This window comes from Mustela nivalis (assembly GCF_964662115.1).
Source record: "Mustela nivalis genome assembly, chromosome: 2".
In the NCBI taxonomy this organism is placed as follows: domain Eukaryota; kingdom Metazoa; phylum Chordata; class Mammalia; order Carnivora; family Mustelidae; genus Mustela; species Mustela nivalis.
In genome coordinates, this window is record NC_139021.1 from 155,513,398 (window position 1) to 155,540,488 (window position 27,091).

Genomic DNA, 27,091 nt, shown 5'->3' on the forward strand with positions numbered 1-27,091 from the left:
GAAGAGGCAGGGGCCAGCTCACAAAGTGGTTTGTGGGCCAGGCTGGGAATTTGGTGTTCGTCTGAGAGATAATGGGAAGCTGTTGGTCACGCTGGGAAAGAGGTGAATTGGGAGTGGGAGAAAGGGAGGAAAACTGGGGACAGGGAAGCCAGGCGTAGGATGTGAAGCTATTCAGATGAGTGTTGAGAGGGTTCAGTGCTGGTTGGAAGGCGGCATCTCTGGCCCAGAGCCAGAGTAATTGCATCCCATTTTCACTAGGACAACACTGGAAGATTCCTTCTTTAGGTCTCAACATCTCAGACAGACCCAGGAACTAAGGTACAATATGAGGCAGACTTTTTTTCCCCAGTCTGCACCCCCACTGGAGGTTGGGTATCTGTCTCAGGACATTTGCCACCTGGTATCTGCTACAGCCGTAATTAAAAACCTCAAGCAGAGCCTGACTCCGGAACCAGCTGGAAGCCACCAGTGATGGCTAATGTAGCATTTGTCATCTCCAGATGTAGTGATTAAACAATATCCAGCCACCACCACCACAAAAATGAAAATTACTTTGATAATATTTAGGAGCAACAACAACAAAAAAAGGTATTTTTAGGAAGAGCAGTCTATGTAGGGACAGGAAGGATCTGGATTTGGAGAGGAGGGCCAAAAGACTAGTTCTGCCTCACCCAAAAGGAGGGCTCCTCAGACAGCCTCAGACAGATGGCACCTCCATCCCTTCGTTTATTCCAGGGAGTTAGGATTCGCTTCCTAGGAGAACTGCTGGAAGCCGTGACTAAAAGGAGTACTTGTAGTTATTCAAGCAAAACTGGTAAACACAGCTCTTCCTTTGCGCAGGATAGAAAATGAGCAGTTGGCAGACAAGGTCCTGGCTGTGGTGGCGAGGAGCCTCAGCAACTACCACTTTGACTTCCAGGGTGCCAGAATCATCACCGGCCAAGAGGAAGGTGCCTATGGCTGGATTACCATCAACTACCTGCTGGGAAAATTCACTCAGGTGATCATCTCGCACCCAGGGAGGTGGCTCCCCAGGGTTGGGGTGGGGGTCAATGCCGTTGTGGTCTTAGGCAGTATAGGGATCTGTAGCCAGAATGAATGCTGGGTGAATGAACATGTTAATTTATCCCCACATTTGCAAGAATTTTATTACAAGAACTTTTCCTTTTGGAGAATAAGGAAATCATATCTTCACCTTAGGGAGACAGAGAGGAAATTAAATATCTATCATTAAAAATAAGACTAGCTAATATTTGCCTAGTGCTATGTGTCTTGTACTGTGCTAAGCACTTTTCTTTTCTTTCTTTTTTTTTTTTAAGATTTTATTTATTTATTTGAGAGACAGATCACAAGTGGGCAGAGAGGTAGGCAGAGGGGTGGGGGAAACAGGTGCCCTGCTGAGCAGAGAGCCCAATGTGGGGCTTGATCCTAGGACCCTGAGATCATGACCTGAGCTGAAAGCAGAGGCTTAACCCACTGAGCCACCCAGATACCCCATAAGCACTTTTCATGTACTGTCTGATTTTGTCTTCAGAACAACTACATGAGGAATTCTTTCATTTTCAAGTCTCAGATTGAGGCCTAGAGAAGGTAGTTATCTGCTCAGGGTCACATGGTTAATGAGCAAATGAGTGGAGATTTGAGCTTGAGTCTTTTCGGTTCAGACTCCTTGATTGTAAACACTGACTCTGCCACTTCTGGGTTGCCGCAGTCTGAGCTCTATCTTTTTTTTTTTTTTTTTTAAGATTTTATTTATTTACTTGACAGAGAGAGATCACAAGTAGACAGAGAGGCAGGCAGAGAGAGAGAGAGGGAAGCAGGCTCTCTGCTGAGCAGAGAGCCCGATGCGGGCCTCGATCCCAGGACCCTGAGATCTTGACCTGAGCCGAAGGCAGAGGCTTAACCAGCCACCCAGGCACCCTGAGCTCTATCTTTGAAGCCCCTCTTTTCCTGCTTTGCTGATGTTCCTTGTTGATCTGACTGAGAAGTGTCCAGTGAGCTTTGTGTCACCTTATGCATCCTTTCCCTCACCCTAGGAAGTCCCCGAGTGTAAGATACAGTGTGAAGCTGGTGTCCAGAGACTGCTACCGCTATTGACTGTACTCTCTTTCAGAAACCGAGTTGGCTCAACCTGAGGCCGAATGAAGACACTGCTCTTGAAACCTACGGGGCTTTAGACCTTGGGGGAGCCTCTACACAAATCACTTTTGTGCCGCAAGACAAGAACATCGAGTCTCCAAGCAATGCTCTGCACTTCCGCCTCTATGGCAGGGACTACAGCGTGTACACGCACAGCTTCTTGTGCTATGGGAAGGATCAAGCACTCAGGCAGAAACTGGCCAAGGACATTCAGGCAAGTATAACTGAATCCAGACCCACCCTCCCCACATCTGGGCCACCGGCCCCCACATCCTGTTGTTGTCTCTTTCTACTTCAGTAATTGGTCTGAACTTGGTTACTGTACTTTCCAAACCTTCTCAAGCAGGATATCTAACTACATCTGGTCGACCCCTGTGAATCGTCCCATCCAGACAATACCTCCTGTGTTTGTTTACTGCACTTTCTCCAAGGACACGACTCAATTCCTTTCTTGCAAATAATTTCTCAGCCCTTTTAATGACTGAGAAACAATTTCTCAGTCATTTCACTGACCTTGACAGTGAAAATTACATGCTCAGGTATTGTTGGGAGGAATGTGTAATTTAAAAGCTCTTAGCACTTTTTTTTGTTTAAATACATTTTTTTTAAAGATTTTATTTATTTTTTGACAGAGAGAGATCACAAGCAGGCAAAGAGGCAGGCAGAGAGAGAGGAGGAAGCAGGCTCCCCGCCGAGCAGAGAGCCCGACGTGGGGCTCGATCCCAGGACCCTGAGATCATGACCCGAGCTGAAGGCAGTGGCTCAACCCACTGAGCCACCCAGACGCCCCAAATACATTTTTTATTAACATATAAGTATTATTAGCCCCAGGGATACAGCTCTTAGCACTTTTTAAGTCTCCATTTCCTACAGCAATAGAAAACAGGTTGTTAGAAACAATCTCTAAATTTCACTTAGAGAAAACACAAGAGTTTATCCATCAACACTTCGCGTTTGTCCCCAGATGCTTTTTGTCTTCTGAAGACAAGGAAAGTTAAACATACTCAAAATCATGTGAGTACCAGGCACACCCTGACAAACACACACACAGCAAGGCTGTCACACCCAGCTGTTCCCTGTCTCCACTGAAAGGACAACCAGTTCTCTGCTCTCCTCTAAAGCTCCTGCTCTGGTTTTCAGAAGCACTGTCAATAGGTAACTCCCACTGGAATAGGGGATGCTGAGAGACACCTACTGAGCCCCAAGCCTCCACCAAGGAGCCCCTTTTCTTCACACAAGCCAAGCCCCCTTTCTTCCTTTGAACATATCAGGTTGTAGGTTAAAAGTCATTTTGATACTCCTGGCTTAAATGATCTAAGGTAATTTCAAGGCATGTTGCTTCTGATTTTTTGCTTGGAGATTGGTGTGGAGGGCATGGGCAGACTTCTCCTGGAGAAATACCCAAGGCTCAGACTTGTGAGAGTCTTGAGAGATTTTCTTGTGACTCTGCTTCTGACCTATTTATTTCATTACTAACTAAGCACTAGGGGACATTTCAAACTAATGGCATTTCTGCCAGCTTGAGCTTTATTAGCTTTCTATGAATAGCAAAAGTTCATTCACATCTGATACCATTTCTGGTACCTAGTATATGTATCTGACTGTTCCCAAGGGTGAAAAAGGCATGGCAGGGGCATATTGATACCAATGCTAAGATATTATAAAATTCCTACACATTAGGGAAGTCAGAGTGGTGCTTTTTGTACCCAGAACGTTTGCACATGATGTCTTCAAGTGATTTTTCCATTCAGGATACAAACGGAACCCTCAGGGATCCATGCTTTCACCCTGGATACGAGACAGTAATGAACGTAAGTGACCTCTACAGTAGCCCCTGCACCAAGAAATATGAGAGGACTCTTCCATTCGATCAGTTTCAAATCCAGGGCACTGGAAATTATCAACAATGCCAGAAAAGCATCCTTCAACTCTTCAACTTCAGTTACTGCCCTTACTCCCACTGTTCCTTCAATGGGATCTTCTTGCCATCACTTCACGGGGATTTTGGGGTAAGTTTGTAAAATAATAAGGTATATTGGTTAGGACGATTTGGGTTGCAAGTTGTGGAGTAGGTGCCTATGAAGGGTTTAAGTAGTAGGGTTATTTTTTTCCCATATGATAACAAGTCTTTAGGTAGATAATTCAGGTTAGTTCTTTGCTTTAACAATATCAGGATTTGGGATCAGCTTTTCCATTATGTTCTTGGCCTTTATTTGTGGTGCTAAGATGGCAGCTACTGTTTCACATGCAAAAAAAGAAAGAAGGAAGTTTCTGTTTATTACATTTCTGTCCCGTTTTGTAGAAGTACCAACAAATGTCTTTTTCAGATGTCATTGGCCAGAATTTGTGAGATACACACTTCTAAACCAATCTGTGATAAAAGGGAATGGATTACTGTGTTTGGTTTAGACTAATGACTGTTCATCCTTGGAACTGGGGAGTCTTTCCTATACATAGTGCTTTCTTCTACAGGGGTAAAATCAGGAATCTGTAAGCTAGAAGAAGGAGCGGCTGTTGGGTAGGCACACCCACTGGGATCTGCTACTTGACGTCAGTGATCTGGCTTCTTAATGTCAGAAGAAGGAAAGGCAGCAGTTAGATGTCTCAGCTAAAGGCTTTCCTCTATAAACTGAAGTTAAAAACTCAAGAAATCCCAAGAAAATATTGAGGATAGCATCATTTGTATTACATTTTGAACAGCTGGGGGGCTCTTTGAATCCCAGCTCCACTTCCTTCTTAATTACTCTAAAATAAGATAAAATATTTGAGCAGAGGTAGAAGAGGTACCCCTTGATCTACTCACAATTCAAATTTCATATTTTGGTCCTGGATACAAAGCATTATTGTAATCATAGTTTAGCAGAATATTGCAAAATTCTTTACCACCAATCAAGAGTCAGTTACAGACTAAATAACATATATGCATTATCTTTTTAATTACTTAAGATATCATACATAGAAACAAAGGCTTTTGTCTGCCTTCACACTCTTTCTCCCTTTTTCAGAAAACAGCATGTGAGAAGGGAGGTTCAACTTTCCTATGGGACCCCAGAAGGAGAGGTTTCTCCCAAGTCTCCTGGCTCAGCCCATTGTCACAGAAAGAGATCCCTGAATAAAGCACAGTCCTTGTAGTAATTGTACCTGGTTTAAAATCTGGCTTTGCCACTTGAGAACTATATGAGCTCTTCATTCCTATCATCTCTGGGAAAACAACAATGGGTGGCACCGTTGATCCAGGCTTACCTTTACCATGGCCCAGACCACAGTTACTCCTCGCCTCGAGGTTCCTGAGGGAAATAACATGCCAGGACAATGCCTGGCAGAGTAATACTTGGAGATTATTTAGCTCTAAACCTAAATTCAGAACCAACTAGAACCTCACCTGGATGCCTAAGCTGGCACTGGTTGCCCATGTTGGACTTTTCTGGGCCAACACCCTTGCCTTGAATCTGCTGGATGATAGAAGAGAGGGCCATGAAAGGGAGGAAGGTGGCTCGGGATGCTGGGACAGCCAAGGGCCCTTTTCATTCCAGTCCCTGATAGGAATTACCTCTGAAGGAAAGGAAAAATACTGTTGTGTATTGACCTTTTTTTTTTTTTTAAGATTTTATTTATTTATTTGACAGACAGAGATCACAAGTAGGCAGAGAGGCAGGCAGAGAGAGAGAGGGGGAAGCAGGCTCCCCATGGAGCAGAGAGCCCTGATGCGGGGCTCGATGCCGACACTGGGATCATGACCTGAGCCGAAGGCAGAGGCTTTAACCCACTGAGCCACCCAGGCGCCCCGTGTATTGACTTTAACATTTCACCTCCTGGGAAATATAGCCCAATTCCTGCCTTCAAGCTTGAGCAAACCCTTTCTGTTGAGGATGGCAGTAGGGGAATTTCTTGCCTTTGAAAGGGATTCCTCCAACCTAGGTAGGGAGAGGTGAAGCTCAAAGGGGTGAAGGAGGCTTGAGCTCCCCTGGGATGTCTTTGTTTGGTCTCTTAGTCCCTCACTGAAATTGGTCTCCTCACAGCCTTCTGTACCTCAGCTTGACAATCTTCTTGGATTAGCTCATTGCTTTCCCCTGAATAGGATCTTTTTCCTCTGAATATAGCCCTTAGGGTTAGCATGATACCTGTACCTATTCCTGCTTTGTCAGTTTCTGTTACAAAACTTGTTTTTCCATCTGTAATTTCTCCCTAAGGTCTAAAGACTTTTTGAGCCTATTTCCTCATTTATAGAATGAGGACAGAAGTGCCTATCTCATTGCTAGCTGTGAGTGATAAGCCAATCAATGGTAGCAGACTGGTAAGTGTCTACTAACCAGCTCTCTGGGGATGTAGTGGCTGCTTTGTGACATTTGCCAGTTTATGTGGTAGAAGTACTCATACCATGGTCTAGCTTAATCAGCGGGCTCACAGAACTCTTCAAATTTTAACAGCTAGCTCTTGTGAGTGGGAAGAGCCACCTCTAGCATATCACTGCCAATAGCAGAAAGCAACACACCCTAGCACCAGGTGGGTCCTAAGTAAGGTTATTTCTTTCTCCTAACAGTCCTTTCTCTAGGCTGTTATACCTGCAGAAGTTCCCACCGCCCAGTCCTGTGTCTGGAAGCATAACTATTTGCAACACAAAAATGCAGTTGCATTCCAATTATTTCCAGGACCAGTTAGCCTAGGTGTTCTCAAGCCACATTTTTAGGGAGGGACTATTTGCCAAAGTTGCATTCAGCACTGGTGATTTAATTCTTACTCTGTAAATAGAGTATAAAAAGCTGTCATTTTTCTTCATTTGGCTACATTGGTTGCTAGGCAGAATCCAATTTGTAGGCAAATTAGAAACACCCAAAAGGAACAGGGAACATCTGCAGGGAATTATTTATGAGGTAATTTAGGAAATTTTTAAAAGATCACATCATATCACTTAAATAAACAAGAAAGAATATAAAACAAATTCAAGAGCGAACTGAAATTAAAGAACATTAAAAACTTGTTTCCATAGGTATACATATATTTGCATGTTTATGTGTCTGTGTATTTAGCACTGAGCTTCCTACTAGCCAAGGGGAAAAAATAAGACATAATCAAATATAGTTTTCATTATGTGTGGCATACCCAGTCCCAGGGCAAAGCAGATATTCTGAAATTGATTCTCAATGATATTTTATAAAGGAGATTTTATTAGGCAATATCTTCAACCATATTTCTTAAAATAGCAATTTCTTATAGCAACTGTAACCTAGAGGCATAATATTAAAAAGCCAACTCAGTCATAGCAATTCTGTGATGGACTAAGGCAGTAGAGGTCTTTGATAGATCCTCAACTTGATAGAAAGAAAGAATTCAGAGTGGCTGGAAAAGAGGAGACATACATCTTTCAGGTCGTCTTCCATAAATATTATCTAAGCTGGAAGCTGGAAGATAAGGAGCTGAACTTCTGAGGCTCTATGTTCTCTAACGATGGCCTAGAGTGTTACTGTTTTCAGTTGCTGCTTAAATATGGGCCCACAGGTTATAGACACCAATCAAGTAAAGGTTTACATAGTAAGATTAATCCCTAATTTGGAAATTAAGAAGCTGATCACAGATTTTGACCTCAGTAGTATACGGCATAGGGCATCTCCCCAGTCCCTAAAGGCAAGGTCATGGATTCTTAGAAATGAGTCAGCATTTCCCTTGAGAATCACCTTTGGAAGTGCCTGGGTGGCTCAGTTGGTTAAGCGTCTGCTTTCAGCTTGGGCCATGATCCTGGGGTCCTGGGATCGAGTCCCATGTTGGGCTCCCTGCTTAGCAGGGAGCCTGCTTCTCCCTCTGTCTGTTGCTCCCCCTGCTTGTGCTCTTTCTTTCTCACCCTCTCTGTCAAATAAATAAAAATCTTAAAAAAAAAATAGTAGCATTCTGAATAGGGCTAAGGTTTTTCTTTCATTACATAATATAAATAAATCAAGGAAAAAATATTCATCCTAAACCTCACCAACCCATCCCATTAACACTTAATTTTTCTTGATTAAATTCTAATGCATGTTAGTGTAAGGAATACTCCACCCTAGAAGAGACCTTTCCAAGGGATTTAAGAGGCCAGATTAGATATTAAACTCAAGTGAGTGGGTTTCTAAAGAGCATATGCAGACAGGAAAACCATCAGGCCTTGACACATGGAACACTTTGAGAAAGACTGACAGATAAAATGAAAAAATAAATATGAATATGAGTATGAATGGGTTGGTTCTGGAGCAGAGGAAGAGAAAGAGATGACCTTACTCTGGAGCACAACTGTCCAAGAAAGAAAGATGAATGGACACATTCCCAGCTCAGAGACAGCAAGCAGGATCTGCTCTTGATTCTAATTCTATGACTTACTCTCTACTGTGGCTGCAGAGAAATTAGTCATTTCTATAGTCTATTATATATGGAATATGAAATGAAAATAACATTATTATCTGAGAAATTTTTAAAAATCTATAAAAGAGAGTTTAAAAACCTTACTTCAAATTTGATTCAGATGTTTGTCATAGTTAGAAGGGCATATTTGTATTTATTTTGTTTTTCTATTCTTTATATAATGGCATCATTCTACAGTTGCATGTTGTTCATTTGATTCTACTTTGAGAGAGGACTTTAAACCATAACCTGCACAGTCAAGGCCAACAGCTGGAAGTAAAATATCAAGATTGTCTGGACCAGCCATTCATGTGTGTGTGTGTGTGTGTGTGTGTGTTAAAATATGCATAATAGAAAATTTATCATTTTAACTACTTATAAGAGTACAGTTTTGTGGCATTACGTACTTTTACATTGTTGTACATCCATTTCCACCATCTAACTCCAAGATGTTTTTGTCTTCCCAAACAGAAACTCCACCCATTAAACAAAACACGAATTCCCCACTCCTCTTTCCCCTCAGCCCCTGGCAATCACCGTTCTACTTTGAGTCGCTATGATTTTGACTATTCCAGGTATCTCATATAAGTGGAATCATATACTTGTCTTTTTTCACTTAGTGTAATGTCTTCAGTAGACCAGTCATTCTTAGCTCTTTAAGGGATCACAAGACTTTATGGAGAATGTATGGAAAGCTAACAATTGTCTAAACAAGAAAATAGACATATAAAGGCGTTCTGAAGTTTTTGCGTACAATTTAAAAGACATCATGATTCCTTGAGATGGACCTGTGAGCCCCATGTTAAGAGCCCTTAATCTAGAACAAAAGGTACATAGAAAGTAGAGATTCAAGTAGAGCCATGAGCCTTAGCAGGGCAATGGCTGGGACTGAATGCCACCAACAAATGTTAGAGGCTAGTCTCTTTAGAAGTATGGAAAGCAAATGTAGACACATGTGCCAGAGACAAATGACCGTGAAACTGGTCCTACGTCTGCCTTTAAGATGCTTCCTGCCAGGGCAGAGCGAACCTAATATCTAACAATAAAAGCAGGCAGGCCATGCTAGAGAAGTGAGTTAGCATGAGTAATCAGGTTAGATGGGGGGAGGGGAAGGGGACATGTCAGGTGGTCAGTCTGGGACAAGTGACTAGACTATAATACATGTCCCTTCTGTGACTATGGGTGCTTCATTTAATCTTTTTTCCAAAGTGCTAGCAATATGTTTTGGATTGGATCTTTGGAAAAATGATTTGACAAACCCCCTTTCTTCCCTTACAAACTTGGCTTTGGGTTATTTTTCCGGATTTGTTTCCCGGGAAACATGATAAAGATAGGAGTGTCAGTTTTATTACTAAGCAACAGTTCTTATGAAAAAAAATGACCCCGAAATAAAGTGGATCTGGATTGGAAGAAATTAATGAACTATGCTTACTCTGTGGGCTTCTCTAGTCTGAATAAAGGCTTATGTATGTAGAGTAAGTAACAAAAGGCTTTATTTTTATAGGACTTATTTACCCGACCATCATACCCTTTGTTACTTGTTTGAGTTGCACGATCTTCCACTAGAAGGGAAGGATTTTCATCTGCCTCCGTCACTGCTTGGAACATAGTTGTTGTTCAGACAATAGTTGTTGAGTGAACACATGCATGATGTGCAGCCAAAAGAAAGAAGAGGGGAAATGAAAAAAAAAAAAAAAAAAAGGCTGTTGATTTTGCCAATTAGGAGGTTACTGGTGATTTTAATGAGCATAGTTTTACAAGCCATGTCAAAGTAAACAGCTCCCTTGGATATGCTCTAAAGCTGGGGGAGCAGGGAGGAGAGTGGGTAATTGATACCACAAAAATTTGAGAGATAATAGATGTCGCACTGAAACCAGCTCTGTTAAATTGAACAGGAATGCATGTATTGCATTCTGCGTAGGTTAAAAGTTACACAAAATTGGGTGCCTGGGTGGCTCAGTGGGTTAAAGCCTCTGCCTTCAGCTCAGGTCATAATTCCAGGGTCCTGGGATCGAGCCCCACATCAGGTTCTCTGCTCAGCAGGGAGCCTGTTTCCCCCTTACCCCAACTCTGCCTGCCTGCCTACTTGTGATCTGTCAAATAAATAAATAAAAATCTAAAAAAATATTTTGGCTGGCAAGAATGGGTATTGTCTTTATAGATTGATATATCTGCCTCCCCAACTACATCCCGAGGGCCTGGAAGGCACAGGTGGTGTACATTTCATCTTTTCATTTTTAGGCCTGCTAGATATATTATTGCTAGAATGCCTGGAATATTGTATATTCTCAGTAAAAGAATGTCAGTATTTGGAATATTCTAGTGATATGTCCAGTATGCACAGAAGCCTGAAGGTGAGAAAGCATGAAGTGTGTTCAGAGACCTGAAAGTAGTTCAATGGGTTTTTCCATGTGGGCAGCCAGGAGACTTGCCTCTGGTATTTTATTTTATTTTTTTAAAAGATTTTATTTATTTATTTGACAGACAGAGATCACAAGTAGGCAGAGAGGCAGGCAGAGAGAGAGATGAGGAAGCAGGCTTCCCGCTGAGCAGAGAGCCTGATGCGGGGCTCGATCCCAGGACGCTGGGATCATGACCCGAGCCGAAGGCAGAGGCTTTAACCCACTGAGCCACCCCGGTGCCCCACCTCTGGTATTTTAGAAGGTTTTTCCCCTAAGCTTAACAATCACCTTTGTGATCATTAGATGCCTTTGTTTGAGGTTTATGGTCTGTAAACCCAGAGATTTCTACAGTATAGGGAAATGGTGGTGATTTTAGGAAAACTGAAGATGAAGATGTGCTTCAGGGGTTTAGAAAGAAATGATTTTGGGTTTTAGAATAAATGAATAACACTGTTTAAGGGGCACATAAAAAGGAAGATTTGTGGGACTCATAGAAAATAGAACATATTTTAAGCTTCAGGGAAAAATTACCTCCTACAGTTATAAAGTGATTCAACCTTTTTGAAAGAAGATCTTATAAGGGGGCATCTGGGTGGCTCAGTAGGTCTGATTAGTTTTAGCTCAGGTAGTGACCTCATGGTTCATGAGATTGAGCCCCACGTCAGGCTCCACACTCAGCGGGGAGTCTGCTTGAGGATTCTCTCCCTCTTCTCTCCCCTCACTCTTTTTCTGTCTCTCTAAAATAAACAAGTATATCTTAAAAAAAAAAAGACCTCATGAGATATGTAAAGATATTTTAAAAATTTAGGTCTAATACACTTGTAGTAAAGTGTGCACATTCTAAGGCCACAGCTTGATAGTTTATGAGGAAAACACTTGGAATCCATCAACTGGGTGAAGATACAGGATATTTGTTCCCTTATCCTCTCTCCCAGGTGATAAGCCCCCTCCAAAGATAACTACTACTCCGACTTCTATCATGATAGATTCGTGTTGCCAGTTTGGGGATTCAAAATATATATTCTTTTTTGTCTGACTTCTTTCACTCAGTATTATCTAAGATCTATGTATGTTGTCGTGTTTAACAGCAGCTCTTTCCTTCATTGCAATGGAGTATTCCTTTGCTTGGACACACTAAAATTTATCTATCCATTCTATAGTTAATGGACATTTTAGTTGTTTCCAGTTTGAGGATATTATGTACTGTTTTATGAACACTCTTGTTGATGTCTTTTAGTGCATATTTCTACTCACAAAATATATTTGCCTTCTGACCAAATATTTTACCCCAAGGAAATCATCTCAAGAAAAGGTACAGAGATGCAAATACATTATAGCATTATTTATAATAGTGAAATATTAGAAAGCCTAAATATTCATGTATAGGAGATTATCCATAAATAATAATATTTTATAGTCATTTAAATGGGTAAACTAAAATCTACAGGGAAACTTGCCCATATTGTATTATTATCAAGTGAAACCAAGCAGGATTATAAAACAATGTGTTTAATAATGATATTTAGGTAAATATATATATATTTTAATGTTTTACATATATATGTAAAACAGGGATTAAGCAGTAAATTATTAAAAGTATTTTTTTCTAGGAGATGGTTAGATGAAGGAGTAACTTTTATTTTTAACTTGTACTAATTAAATTCTATACAATAAACGTGTGTTACCTTTGAATAAGTATTTTTAACACATATGTATTTTGAAGGAAAAGAAGAGGGCAATTTTCGTATGTTGAAAAATAAAGAAGAGCAGGATTCTGAGATGTTAAAGGGAAACATCTGTAGGTCAGGGAAGAATTTTCAAGAGTTCATGGCATGCAGAGCTTTGAGGGTAGGCAGTGGCACAGACCCAGGAGTTCATGCTGACAAGCTATGTACCCCACTGATGGTCCAGTATTTTGCTGTATCTGCCTACACAAATTTTCTCTTAATGTTTTGTTAAAGATTTTATTTAAGAGTGATCACAGAGGGAGAGGGAGAAGCAGATATGCCACTAAGTGGAGAACCTGATGTGGGCTCCATCCTAGGACCCTGAGATCATGACCTGAGCTGAAGGCATATGCTTAACTAAGTCACCCAGGTACCCCTGTTTGTTAAAAGTTTTTTAAAATAATTTTTATTTCTTTAAAAAACACATGTCACACCTTAGCAAAAGCAAGTGAATTTCTAGATTCTTAAGTCATTAAGCCCTTTGCTGGTAGAATGAGCTCAAGGAGTAATATCAGAAAGTCTTTTGAAATGTTCCTAAATGAAATTTAGAGAAATATTTATTATAAAATTTAAGACATGCTTGTTATAAAAAAAAAATCGAACTATACAAAAAGTTTAAAGATCCAACTATATGTCACATAAGAAACTTACTTTAGATTTAAGGAACTCACATGGGCCAAAAGTGAAGATATTCCATGCAAGTGCCAACCAAAAGAAAACAAGGGTGGCCATATTTATATCAGACAAAATATGCTGTAAGTCATGAAATGTCACATGAGGCTGAGAAGGACATTATAGAATGATAACAGGATAATTCATCCAGAAGATACATTAATTATAAATATATATGATATATGCCCAAATCAGAGCACCTGAATCTTTGAAGCAAACATTGACAGAACTGCTGGGAGGAAGAGACAGCAATGCCATAACGGTAGAAGATTTCAGTGCCTCACTGTCAATATGGGATAGAACAATCACAGATTCGAACCACACTATAAACCAAATAGACCTAACAGACACATATAGAACGTTCCACCCAAGAACAGCAGAATATATAAACTTCTCAAGTGCATATGGACTATTCTCTAAGACAGGTCACATCTTAGGTCATAAAACAAGTCTCACAAATTTAGGAAGACAGAAATTATACCAGGTATCTTTTCTACACAGTGGAATGAACCCAGAAGTCAATAGCAGAAGGAAACCAGAAAATTCACGAGTATGTGGAAATTAAAGAGTACACTTTGGAACAAGCAAAATCTTCAACAAAACACTGGCAAGCTGAATTCAATAGTCCATTAAAAGAATAACATACCATGACTAAGTGAGATTTATCCCTGGGATGCAATGATGACTCCATACATAAAAATCAATTAGTGTGATACAGCACATGAACAGAATGAAGGATGAATACTACACATCTCAATAGATGCAGAAAAAGCATCTGATAAAGTCGAACACTCATTTATGATAAAAAAGTTTCGACAAAGTAGAAACAGAAAGAAATTGCATCAGTACAATAAAAGTCAGGTATAAAACCACACAGCCAACATCATACTCAGCGGTAACAACTGTAAGCTCTTCCTCTGAGATCAAGAGCCAGGCAGGGGTGCCCAATCTCACCATTTCTATTCAGCATAGTACTGGAAGAACTCATCAGAGCAGTTAGGCAAGAAGAAATAAAAGGAATCCACATCAGAAAGAAAGAAGTAAAAATTGTCTCTGTTTACAGATGACAAGATTGTACATAAAGAACACCCTAAAGTCTAAAAACCACATGAAACCTGTTTGGCTCATCAATACAGAAAACAAACTGGTGGTTGCCAGAGGGGAGGGAGGGCGGGGGATGGGCAAAATGGCTGAAGGAGGATGGGAGATACAGGCTTCTAGTGATGGAATGAGTAAGTCACGGGGACAAAAGTACAGCATAGGGAATCTAGTCAATAGTATTGTGTTAGTGCTGTACGGTGAAGGATGGAAGCTACACTTGTGGTGGGCCTAACATAATATACAGACACACTGAATCACTGTTGTACACCTGTAACTGATGTAAAATAGTGTGTCAACTATACTTCAATTAAAAAAAGAAAAATAAGAAACCCATTAGAATAAATGAATTTAGTAAAGTTGCAGGGTATAAAATCAATATCTAAAAACAAGTTGCTTTTTTATACATTAACAAGGAACTATCTGAAAGGAAAACAATCTCATTTACAAGAACCTCAAAAGGAATAAAATATTTAGTAATAACCTTAACTACGGAGGAGAAAGACTTGTACACTGAAAACTACAAAACACTGATGAAAGAAATTAAAGACAAATGCAAAGACATTCCATGTGTTCAGTGAATAGAATGGTAGGGAAGGACAGGAGGAATGGGGAGTTGCTCATTAACAGGTATAAAGTTTCAGTTACTCTAGATGATTCAGTTCTAGAGATTGGCCATACAATCTTGTCCTTATATATAGTTAACAATACTGTATTGCACATTTAAAAATTTAAGAGGGTAGATCTCATGTTAAATGCTCTTACACAACAAAAATAAAACATTTAAAAGTACACCCTAAAAAGTCCTCCTCTCCTTCCTGCCCCACAGTCAGTTCACTAGAAAAAATACTCTTGAGTAGTTTTAATTAATAGGTGGGTACATTTCTGGGCATTGGCTATGCATACTGGAGCTATCTAGTCTCTGGATTTATCCAGTTTCTCAGTCAACAGAGATCCACCCAGCGTCTCTTACCTTCAAGGCCATGCTCTAGGAATTCGAGAGTGGTTTCCTGCCACTTACACATCATTAGCGCTCCCACCATGTGCCGGGTGCCATGCCGGCTCAAGCAGATTCAGCTGCCATCGTGGCACTGGCCTTCTAGAGGGCAAGCAGATGGAAGACCAGAAACACAAACAAAAGCAAATTAGACTGTGGCAACCATAGGGAAGAAAGCAGCAGAGTCCCGTGAAAGGGACTGTCCTAGGACCACTGTCCTAGTCCAGGGGGATGATTAGAAAACATGAGTCAAGGTGAAGGGAATCCCTACAGGGGGAAGAGCAGGTGTGCCACCGCAGAGAGGCAAAGCTCGGCAGTGACTGGAAGGCCTGGGGGGTGGCGTGTGCAGGTGGCAGTGGTAGGAGGTGGTATTGGCAAAGTGGGAAGGGTTGGAGCTTGCCTGGCTTTGAGAGACCTGGTAGAGTTTGGACTTTATTCTACATATATTTAGGAGTCATTGAAGACTTTATGTTGAGGGGTAAAGTGATCTAGGTTTTTTTTTTTTATTTTTATTATTTTTATTTTTATTTATTTATTTTTTTTAAAGATTTTATTTATTTATTTATTTATTTGACAGACAGAGATCACAAGTAAGCAGAGAAGCAGGCACAGAGAGAGGAGGAAGCAGGCTCCCCGCTGAGCAGAGAGCCCAATGTGGGGCTCGATCCCAGGACCCTGGGATCATGACCTGAGCCAAAGGCAGAGGCTTTAACCCATTGAGCCACCCAGGCACCCCCAGTTTTTTTTTTTTTTTTAAAGATTTATTTATTTATTTAACAGAGAGAGAGAAAGCACAAGTAGGCAGAGAGGCAGGCACAGAGAGAGGGGGAAGCAGGCTCCCTGCCCAGCAGAGAGCTCCATGCGGGGCTCAATCCCAGGACTCTGAGATCATGACCTGAGCCGAAGGGAGAGTCTTAACCCACTGAGCCACCCAGGCGCCCCAATACATTTTGTTTTTAAGTGGCCATTGGAGTGGGTAGGTGAGTGGAGGAGGGGGACAAAAGTTCAACTGAAGGGTGAGAAAAAGGAGTGGAAAGGGAAGACATGGAATTCAGTATTGTAGAAAACGCTTCCTAGCACCTATCCTGTGAATTTTAATGGAGTATTTTCCTTTCTACTCATTTGTACTCTTTTCCGTAGTTCTCACATATGATCATGATCTTAAAAACCTTTCAGTTATGCTTAGTTCATGATAGACTTCAATAAATATTTGTTAAATAAAGGTTGACTATTTAAAGAAAGAAGTACATGGACATTTTAGAAATAGGCCAAAAAAGCAGAAAAGGAAAGAACACCTTACAATTGCCATTTAGAGACCACTTTTAATGTCTTTGTATAGACGTTCCCAGTTTTTATTTATTAAAAGCTCCTATATAATAGAGTTTTTAAAAGATGGGATTTTTTTTAACCTCTTTCTTTTTATCTCCCCTCATTTTTCTTTCTTCCTGACTCTTCCATTAAAATTAGAGAGACAGTTAGTTACCAGGTGGCTCAGAAATGCATGTCAGCATGACAACAACAAAGTAACACCTCTTCTAGGAGGGAAACAACTTTTGGGTCTGGAATATTACTTGGTTCATTAATGTACTCAACAGAGATTTCCAGGCACCTTCGCCAGGGATTCACCCTTCTGGAGAGTGAACCAGTGTCCCTCTATGTTGGACACAGTGCAAAACTGCATTTTTTCTTGCAGGCATTTTCGGCTTATTATTATGTGATGGAATTTTTAAACTTTACATCAGAGGAAACTCCCTCACCGGAAAAGATGACGGACACTATGGAAAAGTTCTGTTCTCAGCCTTGGGAGGAGGTAAGTGATGAGAAACAGCAGCTGTTTGGTATCTCTCTGTGCCTTCAAGCACAGAGGATGGGAGTCTGCTCATCAAGTCCTGCTACCCGGAGACCCAGCAAAGACGTTAGAGGATCCCAGAGGGCACACTCATCACGGAGTGCGTGCATGGGCATTTCTTGACAACTGGGCATATACTGGCTAAAGCCAGCACACCTTTACTTTTCTCACCTGATACCGAGCAAGTCTGGCAGTCCGCGGCTGCTGGTGTGAGGTCAACAGCTTGACTCTGTCTCAGGCGTTCCTTCTTCAGTTCTATCATTAGGGCTGCTTTCTTCACAGACACAAGATGTGGCTTCAGAGATCACTCATGTTCAAGGTCAGAAGAAGGGGAGAGCCAGATACATCTGTTGCATTTTACAAGAAAGCATCAGTTACCCCAGAAACTCCTTAGCATTCTTTCTCTGACATCTCATTAGCTGGGACTGGCTGGGAAAGCAGGGTGCGGGATTTTAGGACTGGCTTAGACCCTCAGACCCAGCGTGAGCTACGCTCTGGAGCTGGGTACACTGTCACACATTCCTCTCCCCACACCCCAAATCAGAGTTTTATTAGCAAGGAAGACACAACAGTTCACAGAATCTGCTATAAACACCATTGTGGCAAGACCCTTTCTCGTGCCTACGTCCCAGGTACCTCCTACTTATTCTTAAATTTGAAGCACAGATGTTTCTTGTCTGAGGCACTGAGTCATTGAAGATCTAGTACTACCTGGTGAAAGTTTCCAGGGAAGAGAGAGGTATGGGGTCTACTCTAATCAAAACAGATCAGCTGAGGGTGGTGCCCAGGGGCAGCTGTTTTAAGTTGACAGGGTTGCACACTTGAGTGGTACTTTCATTCTGAGTAGGTGTAATTAACTAGAAATGGATGCTTGCCTCCTTGGCGCTGACAGAGGAAGGAAGGTTGTGCAAGAACCGGAGGTATGGACTTATTCCTCCATATTTTGTCTGAGTTAGAATAAGAAGGAAGAGGACTCTGGGCTTTTCGAAAGAGCCTTTTGAAATGTCTCATTTGCAGCTAGTAGTGATCTGTGGAGGAAGGTGGGCATCTTGGAGTTGAGGCAACTTGAAACAACCCCAATGCATGCCTGTGACAGAGGTAGATTTAAGCTGCTTTTGGGAAAAAAAAAATTTTTTTTAAAGTAGGCTTTGTGCCCAGCATGGAGCCCAGTAAAGAGCCCAAACCCATGACCCTGAGATCAAGACCTGACCTGAAATTAAGAGTTGGACATTTCACTGACTGAGCCACCCAGATGTCCCTGGGGGGAGAAAAATTACTTCTTGTTCAATGTGAAAGTTCTATCACATCTTTTCTCTTTACCCTCATCTGTTTGTGTGTGTGTGTGTGTGTGTGTGTGTGTGTGTGCGTGTTTTGTTTGCTTGTTTGTTTTTAATTTTATCAGGTTACATTAGGTTGGCAATGCCTATATGCAGACCTGTAGGTCTACTCCGATAAGCCACAAATTGCTGCTCAGAGGTCCTGGAAGTAGACTCATTAAGGTCTGCACCTGAAAGAAATTCTGTAGTCTTTGACAGGGGATGGGAGGAGTTGTAGAGTGAGAACTAGAACCTCACCCAGAGCCTTGATGTTGAGGTGGGTGTTGTGTTATGACCTAGGTTTCATTTTCCCCAACTGCCTTGTCTGTCCATATGGAATGCATAGGTTTCAAGTACATTCTTATAGGGCAACTCTTTTCCTGCTACTCCTGTGTGACTAGAGTTTGGGAATGTCCCTTCTAGACACCTTTGGCCGAAAGAGAACTGATAATTGTTAGACATATCTTATTGCTGAAAAGTGAGCTAGATATTTTATACATATTATATCGTGCTGCCTGTCCCTGCTTTAGCAGGAGAAATAAAATGCAAACTACCCCTGTTGATGTCCTCCAAATCCTTGGGGATGCCCCCAATCCTTGGGTCTCTGAGGAGAGGTTAGGAGAGTGAAAGGGACATATCATTCTTGTCTTCTGATTGGTTAATTAGAAGGTCGGCAACCCTCTAATTTTGACAACCAGAATAATCACTTTTCCACTCAGAAAATATGTGCATTCAAGATCTCTGGTCAGCCTATGAGACTGACGCTGTACGATTCTGTGTATACTACTAACTAGGATTTTTCTGTATATTCTGGGTCCTGACATTCAAACTTATGGACTATTACTCTTTCTAGGGAAAAGCATCCCATTCTTGAAGACTTGCCATGCCCCTTCATCTGGGGGGAGTGATAAGGGGCAATGGGCAAGGAGAAGAGAAGCTGGTACTATCCATTGCCCTAGGAATAGCAAAGAGAGAGGAGAGACTGGCAGAGATAGGGTTAGGATAGAGAAAGGCAAACCATCCTCCCATTTGGAGAGAACATAGTGTTGAGTCCACAAGCAAAAACATGATTAGATCTGGACTGATGAACCAGGTAGATGCTTTTGGGTTCCATATTTTTTGGCTACTATCATAATTATGTCAATTAATTATATTATTATATAGTAATTATAGTAATTATATTATTAGATTAGATAGATTAGATTAGACTGCATGGCAATGTACATCTTTCCAGGAGGAGGGGGTAGGAATTTGTAGAATTCAGGAAAATTAGACCAAAATGGCATTCCCCCAAGGGAGAGGTCAGCTTTTAAAGACCTGTGGGTTGCAGCACTTTCCAGTTTGGCCCAAGTGGATTCTTGGAATTCCATACCAGTTTTTTGTTTAACAGGCCTGCTGAGACTACATCAAATTGGATAAGTCTTTCCATAAAGGAAAAAAAAAGAGTGCAGTTACTGTAAGATGGGGGCAGGATCTGGATAGGCACTGATGTCACACCAAGGTCTTGGGAGAATGCCCCATACAGAGGAGCTGATCGAAGAGTAGTTTGTTTCTAGGACTATGAGAAAAAGACAAGTTCCATGTTGGGTCATTCAGAGAATTCCATCAGAGCAGGCCAAGGCAGGCTAAGGTGTGGACTTAGCCTTTTAGAGATTGGGGGCTGGCAGAAACCAAGTGAGAAACAGACCCCAGCTAGCAGGTAGGGAGTTTAGAGATGAGGGGTTACTTGGGGAGAGAGAAAAATCTGGACAAAATTGGGGTGGTGGTAGTGGGCGGGCAGGTAGCCAGGGAGTCCTATATATAAGGCATCTGGCATGATTCCTAGTACTTGATATATGTTTAACAAGTATTAGTTCTCTCTCTGCCCAAGGTGTCCAGGAGGGAATGCCCATTTTCAAGAGCTGAGGAATAGGGCTGAGCTACAGATGTTATCATCTGTTGTTCTCTGAGGGCCAGCAAGGAGCAGAGTAAGCTATGGACATCTGGGCATATATTTACAACAGGAGAGGTAAGAGTCAGCAGGCAGCCTTCATTTGGAAGTAGGGTGAGCAAACATGTGGACTCAAAAAGACCCCTTTGCATGACTTATAAGCAACAAAAGAGGTCAAGTAAGGGCTGAGGACAGAAGGTGAGATGTTGGCACTGTTAGCAGTGCTGAGCAAAACATGTCTTAAACTGTGTTGTAGGGTTTCTCAAAATTTACTATGCATGTGATCACCTGAGTATCACATTAAACAACACATTCTGTATTGGTAGTTCTGGTGTGAGGACTAATAAGCTCCTGGGAGACCCCAACACTGTTAGTCCAGGTACTAAATCGGGTGGCAAGGCTTTTTTTTTTTTAAAGATTTTATTTATTTGAGAGAGACGGAAGAAGCATGAGTGGGGTAGGGACAGAGGGAGAAGGAGAAGCAGACTCCCCGCTGAGCAGGGAGCCCTATGTGGTGCTCAGTCCCAGGACCCTGAGATCATGACCTGAGCCAAAGGCAGCCGCTTAACCAAGTGAACTCTCCAGGCCGCTTAACCAAGTGAACTCCCCAGGCGCCCCATGAGAAGCAAGACTTTTCATGACACTCTTTCTTTAACATGCTTCAGACGCACTAATTCCTTCAGATTCTCTGAACTCAGAGTCTGGTCAAGAACATAGAAAAGTCTGATTAAACAGACTGATGGATTTCTTTCATGCAAGATTTTTCAGTTTTTAAAATGTTAATGTGATTGTGAAATGGAAGTTTCTGAAGGGGTGAAGAAGTATACTGAAAGTCTGTGTTTTGGAACTTACTAGATCATGGAAACCACTGTTTTCCTGGAGCACTTGTTATCCCACAGAACCCAGTGGAGGAAAAGTTTCCTTAACAGACCCTGAACTATAGCCCTGCACCCACTGAAGGAGTGCAGCGCCATCCCCAGGTCTCTCTAAAGAGGACAGCACTCAGGCCTGGGTGAGGTGGGCCTTTCTCCTGTCTCGATGGATTCAAATGGTGAAAGGGGCCGTGGGGGAGGTGCCTGTTGTGATATTTCTTTCACTTCACTTCCAGCTGAAGACATATTTTGGTGATGTGAAGGAGAAGTACCTGAGTGAATACTGCTTTTCTGGAACCTACATCCTCTCTCTCCTTCTGAATGGCTATGGTTTCACAACTGATTCCTGGAAGAACATTCATTTCATGGGCAAGGTAATTTGGGGACTTGTTAGGTTGTGGGGAGATTGGGTGACTGAGGCAGCTTTGGGCTTGAAAGAGGTAGAAGTCAGTCTGGTGTCCTGTTGTACCATTTCACCTCTAACCCAAGCTGACATTCTGTATCAAGCCCTGCTGTGTTCTGAACCAAGGAGAGCTATGGGAGAGAGAGAGAGAGAGAGAGAGAGAGAGAGAGCCTCTTCTTTCGGTTCATGCAGCAGTGACTAATTCCTTATAAAACAGTGAGATCTTAAATGTAACTGTGTTTCAGTCGTCTCGGTGTTTCTGTTTGCTGATTTCAACATTCATCCCAAAGGCCCCTTCCATGATCTGGAAATGATTATTATGGCTTCTTATAAGGACTGCAGGTCTTGTTGGTTGTCGCTTCAAGGTTGACTAATCTGAAAGCTTAGCAGAAAGAAGACGAGTGATTGTCAATGGGGGTCTTTGCTTAGCAAGCTTAGCCAGAGATTTACAGAAGCAACCTCACTGCTGTTCTTTACCATAGCGCCACCTGCAGGTATCCAGGCATAGTGAAACCTTCACATCGATAGGCAATTCCTGCTTCAAAAGTATCAAGAGCCGTGCTTCTCCACCTTTTAAACCCATACCCACTAATGGCAAAGACAATTAACTCCCTTTTTTAAAATATGGTGACTTCAAGCAAAGCAAAACATTGAGGCTCCGGGGTGTAGCAGCCTAAAGGATGCTATTTTCATTACACTCATGTCGATATTGACCTTACTAATTCAAATGCTCATCTTTCCCTCCTAGTCTTCTTTAATTTCATCACAATTTTTTTTTGTCTGTCTGAAGGATATGTCTGTGTCAAATTTGTGAGTGATTTGTATTCTTTGGACTTCAGTGAATGATCTAGTATTTCTAAACCATAGGCGGTAACTCCTCTAACTCTGGAAACTTCCTTGATACATGCCGTCAGACAAGGTTCCTGAGCCCCATAAAGGGAAGAGGACCCATCACAAATTGTTAGTTCCCAGTACTGACTGGTAAAGGTTTAGGGGAGAGGAGCATTTCTACACAGAAACTGGTCGGAACATAAATTGGCACAACCTTTGGGGAGACTGTTGTGGCAATATGTGCTAAAAGCCTTAGAATATGCATGTCATTTTATCCAATCACTTCATTTCTAGGATCTATAAATAATTGGATACAGTGAGTAAAAATAAACCTAGAAGGCAGTTCATGTCAGTGATGATCCTTAGAGACATGAGATGATGTTTAGAAAGGTATTGTTAAGTGAAGAAGTCTACATATAACTTAATTCCATGTTTTGTAAGGCAAAAGACATGCACAGAGAAGCCTGGAAGCATGTGTCACAAAAAGATAATAGCAGCAACTTCTGAGTGGTGAAATATAGCTGGCTTTTATTTTGCTTTTTAGGATTATCTGTATGTCCTAATTTTCCTACCTTGACCATGTACAACTCATGTAATAAAAACATTTTCAAAATTATTTATTATTCACAGACTATCTACACTCCAGTATGTTTGGAGGTGACTGGAAAATACTCCTAGGAAGATGGCAGGGCCAGAGCATGTCTTAACATTTAGGAAGAATCCCTTCTGAACATGTGGACAGTATTCCAACTTCCATAAAGTAACACTGACTTGCTGGGATTATTTCCCGGTCTTCCTTCACTGAATCACAAAGACGTCCTAGTTACTTAAGGATGAGATTCCTGGGTGATATAGATGTAAGAGACCAGCGACAATCATTATTGTCTTATCCTTTGCCTGCTTTCTGTCACCATCCTGCCTTCCACACCCTTCCCTGTGCATTCACTTAAGAGGAATGCAAATCTCTAAAGGTTGTTTGAAGTAAGTTCTTCTAGGCAGAGGCACTAGACAGTTATTCATCAAATTTCCCTGAATTTCAGGAATAGAGCAGTGAGACTCCAAACTCTCCTTCATCACTTGCTCAGGCTCCATTTTCCCCACAAACATATTCCCAGCTTAGAATGTAAAAGTAATCCAGCTAGAGAATTGAACGTGGTGCTCTCCACTTCCTGATGCTGTGTTATGGATGGGATTGTATGAAAGCTCATTTCATCTTCAAACCAGAAACAACAGCCTATCCCCACTGTTTGCAGATCCAGAGCAGCAATGTCGGGTGGACTCTGGGCTACATGCTGAACCTGACCAACATGATTCCAGCTGAGCAGCCATTGTCCGCACCTCTGACCCACTCCACCTATGTCTTCCTCATGGTTCTCTTCTCCCTGATCCTGGTTGCAGTGGTCATCATAGGCGTGTTTATCTTTCACAAGCCTTCATACTTCTGGAAAGACACGGTATAGCAGGAGCAGCTGAAACCTGCTGGCTGAAGTGAGAAAAAAACTTGCCCAAGGAGCACCTTCCTCCACAGTGGTGTACAAGGTTATCCTTCCTTGCTCACCAAGGCCAGTCTTGACCAGCATGAAGCTTCCTTGGCTTTTGCTAAAGCCTTTCCATGGAAGGTATTCACCACCTTCTGCCTCAAGGACTACCCAGAAGACATCGTCTCTTTTGTGATTTCTTCCCAACTCCACTTTTCTCTTTTGTACCCTGTGCTTGTATGGGTCTTAAAGACCTGTTACCTTTCATGATCTCCGCTTTATAAAAAACAAACAAACAAACAAACAAACAAACCCAATCATGACTTTGTCCCGAAGAACTCAAAAGAGTCCTGAGTCCTGGGCTGGTAAGCTGCACCGGCCAAGAGAAGATCTCAGGAACTTGTTCAGTTGTACTGATACAGACCCTTTCTTTCTCCTGTTGCCCATTTATGAAGAATGCCATACAATGCCTTTGGAGAGGGCAGACACCCATCTCATTCCCATCCTGCTGTTTGCACAGGAGAATTTTCTAGAGTAGACAAATATGTGCCAGGGCCAAAGAGTCTTGCAAGAGAATTTATGTGCTTATATCCTTAATATGATATTCCAATCCAAAACAGCGTTGTGGATGAGTTATATATTCTTCAGTGATGCCAAAATTCTATGGAGTGGGACCCCCCCAGACCAGAGATTTTTTAAAAAGCTGATGTAACATCTAAGCATTCAGCTATCAGGGCATACTACATGGTAGGTATACACATCAGGAAGAAAAATACAATTACAATGAAGAGTTTGGAAAATACATCCTTCAGTGCATCTATTGGGGTTTTATTTTTATTGTAGTAATACATATAAGGTCCACCATTTTAATGTGTACAGTTCAGCAGCATTTCGCACATTTGCATTGTTGTGCAACCATCACCACTAATTCCAGAATATTTTCCCCATCAAGAAATTAGCTGGAGACAAGGCCATCCCTGGGTAGGTTCAAACCACAAACCTTACAGTTGACAGCCAAATAAGCTCATCAGTTGTACCACAAAGATGCCCATTGAGTTTTAAAAGCCATGCCATATCTTTTTGTCCCAGGGTTTAATGTAGTGAGAAAGCTACAACACGCCTTTATTCTGTCATGATATTTGCTCATCAAAGTATGCCAGGAACCAAATCTGAAAGTGTGGTTGCTACCCCTGTCACACAAGTATGGGCTCTATTTACTTATTCCATGGACTATTTTGTGGGAGAAGCAGCAGCTATGGACCTTGTCACAGAAACATGAAGAGACCCTGTACTTGCTTCCTTTAATGACTGCTGTGAGCAGGTGGGGTGGTGATGTGTTACTCTGAAGTTGTCCCAAGCTCCCCCATCTCTGGATTTGGGGACTGACTGCTGAACTAATGCAGGGTGGGGCTGGGGTGAAGAAGGAAAAGCTTTCCTACAAACTGGAAGCCAAATGTCCTTATATCTCTTGAATAACCACGTCATTTTTTTTACTACCAGGTGAATACAAGCTTACAAACTGTGGATGCGAAGTTTTTCTTTTCTGCCACTCACAATTGAACTTGCACTTGGATTAGGAAGGAGAAGCCAAGTTTGAATATTTTAAACTCTTTCTACTAGTGCTAGTGGTTATATTGTTAAACTTAGTATTTATTGAGCATTTGTTATGCCCCATGCTCTGTGCTCAAGTGCATTACATTCATTTTCTCCCTTAATCCTTACAACAGTCTGAAGGAAGCTACTACCACTCCCACTTTATTGAACCAGAAACTGAGGCTCAGAGAGGTTAAGTCACTTGCCCAGGTGGCTGACCTAAAATCCTGCAATGCACTTAACCATTATTTTCTCTCCCAAATATACTAGACTGTTTCCTTGTAACTTCTAAACTCACACTTAACTCTGTATGAATATAGGGCTGACTGGCATGGGAGAGAGGGAAGTAGACAGACGACCTGTTCCCTGATGGACTTGTGACTTAATATTGCTTTAAGTCCACAAAGGCTGTCATGGCAACACTGATATCCTGTTCACGTACTATGCATGGTAATGTACATGGTGTATGATACTAATCAAGGATTCCCCATATTCCTGGCTTCTTAATTATAGTGCTTGCTCCCTGCACAGCAATTCTGCATCAAATAAAAATGAAAATAAAAAGTCATAAAATAGAGCCAGCAGCAGGTCCTTTCTTATGTCTACATATACAAAGCACTGTCACGCACATTCTCTATTCTGATTCTAAAAAACCCCATGGGGGTGTATAAGTACTATTTCCATTTTATAAATAAGGGTCATACAAACTAGTACATGGTACAGCAGATATGCAAATTCATGTCTTCTGACCCAAGTTTATTGTTTTGTCTTTTCTAAACACTGCCCATCAACAAGCTGGAATTAGAATTCACTAGTTTCCTTCAATAAATTGAAATATTTTCTTATTCCTTTTTTTTGTCTTACAGTCTGGGTCCAAGAAAAAAAAAATCCATTAAGGTATTTGGAGTCAAATTCCACTTGTTTTAAGTCTCAACTCATAGAGATCAGCTGGCACAACCTGATCTCATTTCCTTTGCAGGGAAACATGATTTTTTGGCAGGTTCAGGAATCTGCTTTGGGAAATTCTAGATGAGAAGGGCCAAATAAAATGGGTCACTGTCAACTGATTTCAATATTGAATTGGCCACTGGTTATAAATGATTACCATTCCTCCCTGGCCATTCACCTAAACTGGGCTCCACCATTCCTTAGAAGGTGGGAAATTTATTCTATGAACTCATAATGGGAAAACATCAGAAATGGTTACTTCTGTAAACAAAAAAATGAAGTTATGCAAGTGTGTGTGTGCATGTGTGTGTGTGTGAGAGAGAGAGAGGGAGAGAAATTTTCACCTTACCCAATTTTTAAATTAATAAGAAATATAAAATGCAAAATAGACATTTTTAAAAGTATACTTCATTCCGGGGTGCCTGAGTGGCTTAGTTAAGTTTCTGCCTTCGGCTCAGGTCTTGATTTCA

At 41.5% G+C, this 27,091-nt stretch overlaps 1 protein-coding gene across 4 annotated transcripts in view; it reads left to right on the forward strand.

Annotated features, from left to right (window-relative positions):
* Positions 1–26,518, forward strand: part of ENTPD1 (ectonucleoside triphosphate diphosphohydrolase 1) — a 97,049-nt gene extending 70,531 nt beyond the window's left edge. For all 4 annotated transcript variants that reach the window (XM_082722111.1, XM_082722110.1, XM_082722112.1 and 1 more), the window contains exons 5-10: positions 841–1,000; positions 2,114–2,353; positions 3,891–4,148; positions 17,095–17,211; positions 21,605–21,742; positions 23,856–26,518. In XM_082722111.1, the coding sequence (XP_082578237.1) occupies positions 841–1,000; positions 2,114–2,353; positions 3,891–4,148; positions 17,095–17,211; positions 21,605–21,742; positions 23,856–24,062 (1,120 nt within the window). In that variant the 3' untranslated portion in view covers positions 24,063–26,518. The remainder of the gene's footprint in view (positions 1–840; positions 1,001–2,113; positions 2,354–3,890; positions 4,149–17,094; positions 17,212–21,604; positions 21,743–23,855) is intronic.
* The last annotated feature ends 573 nt before the right edge of the window (positions 26,519–27,091 follow it).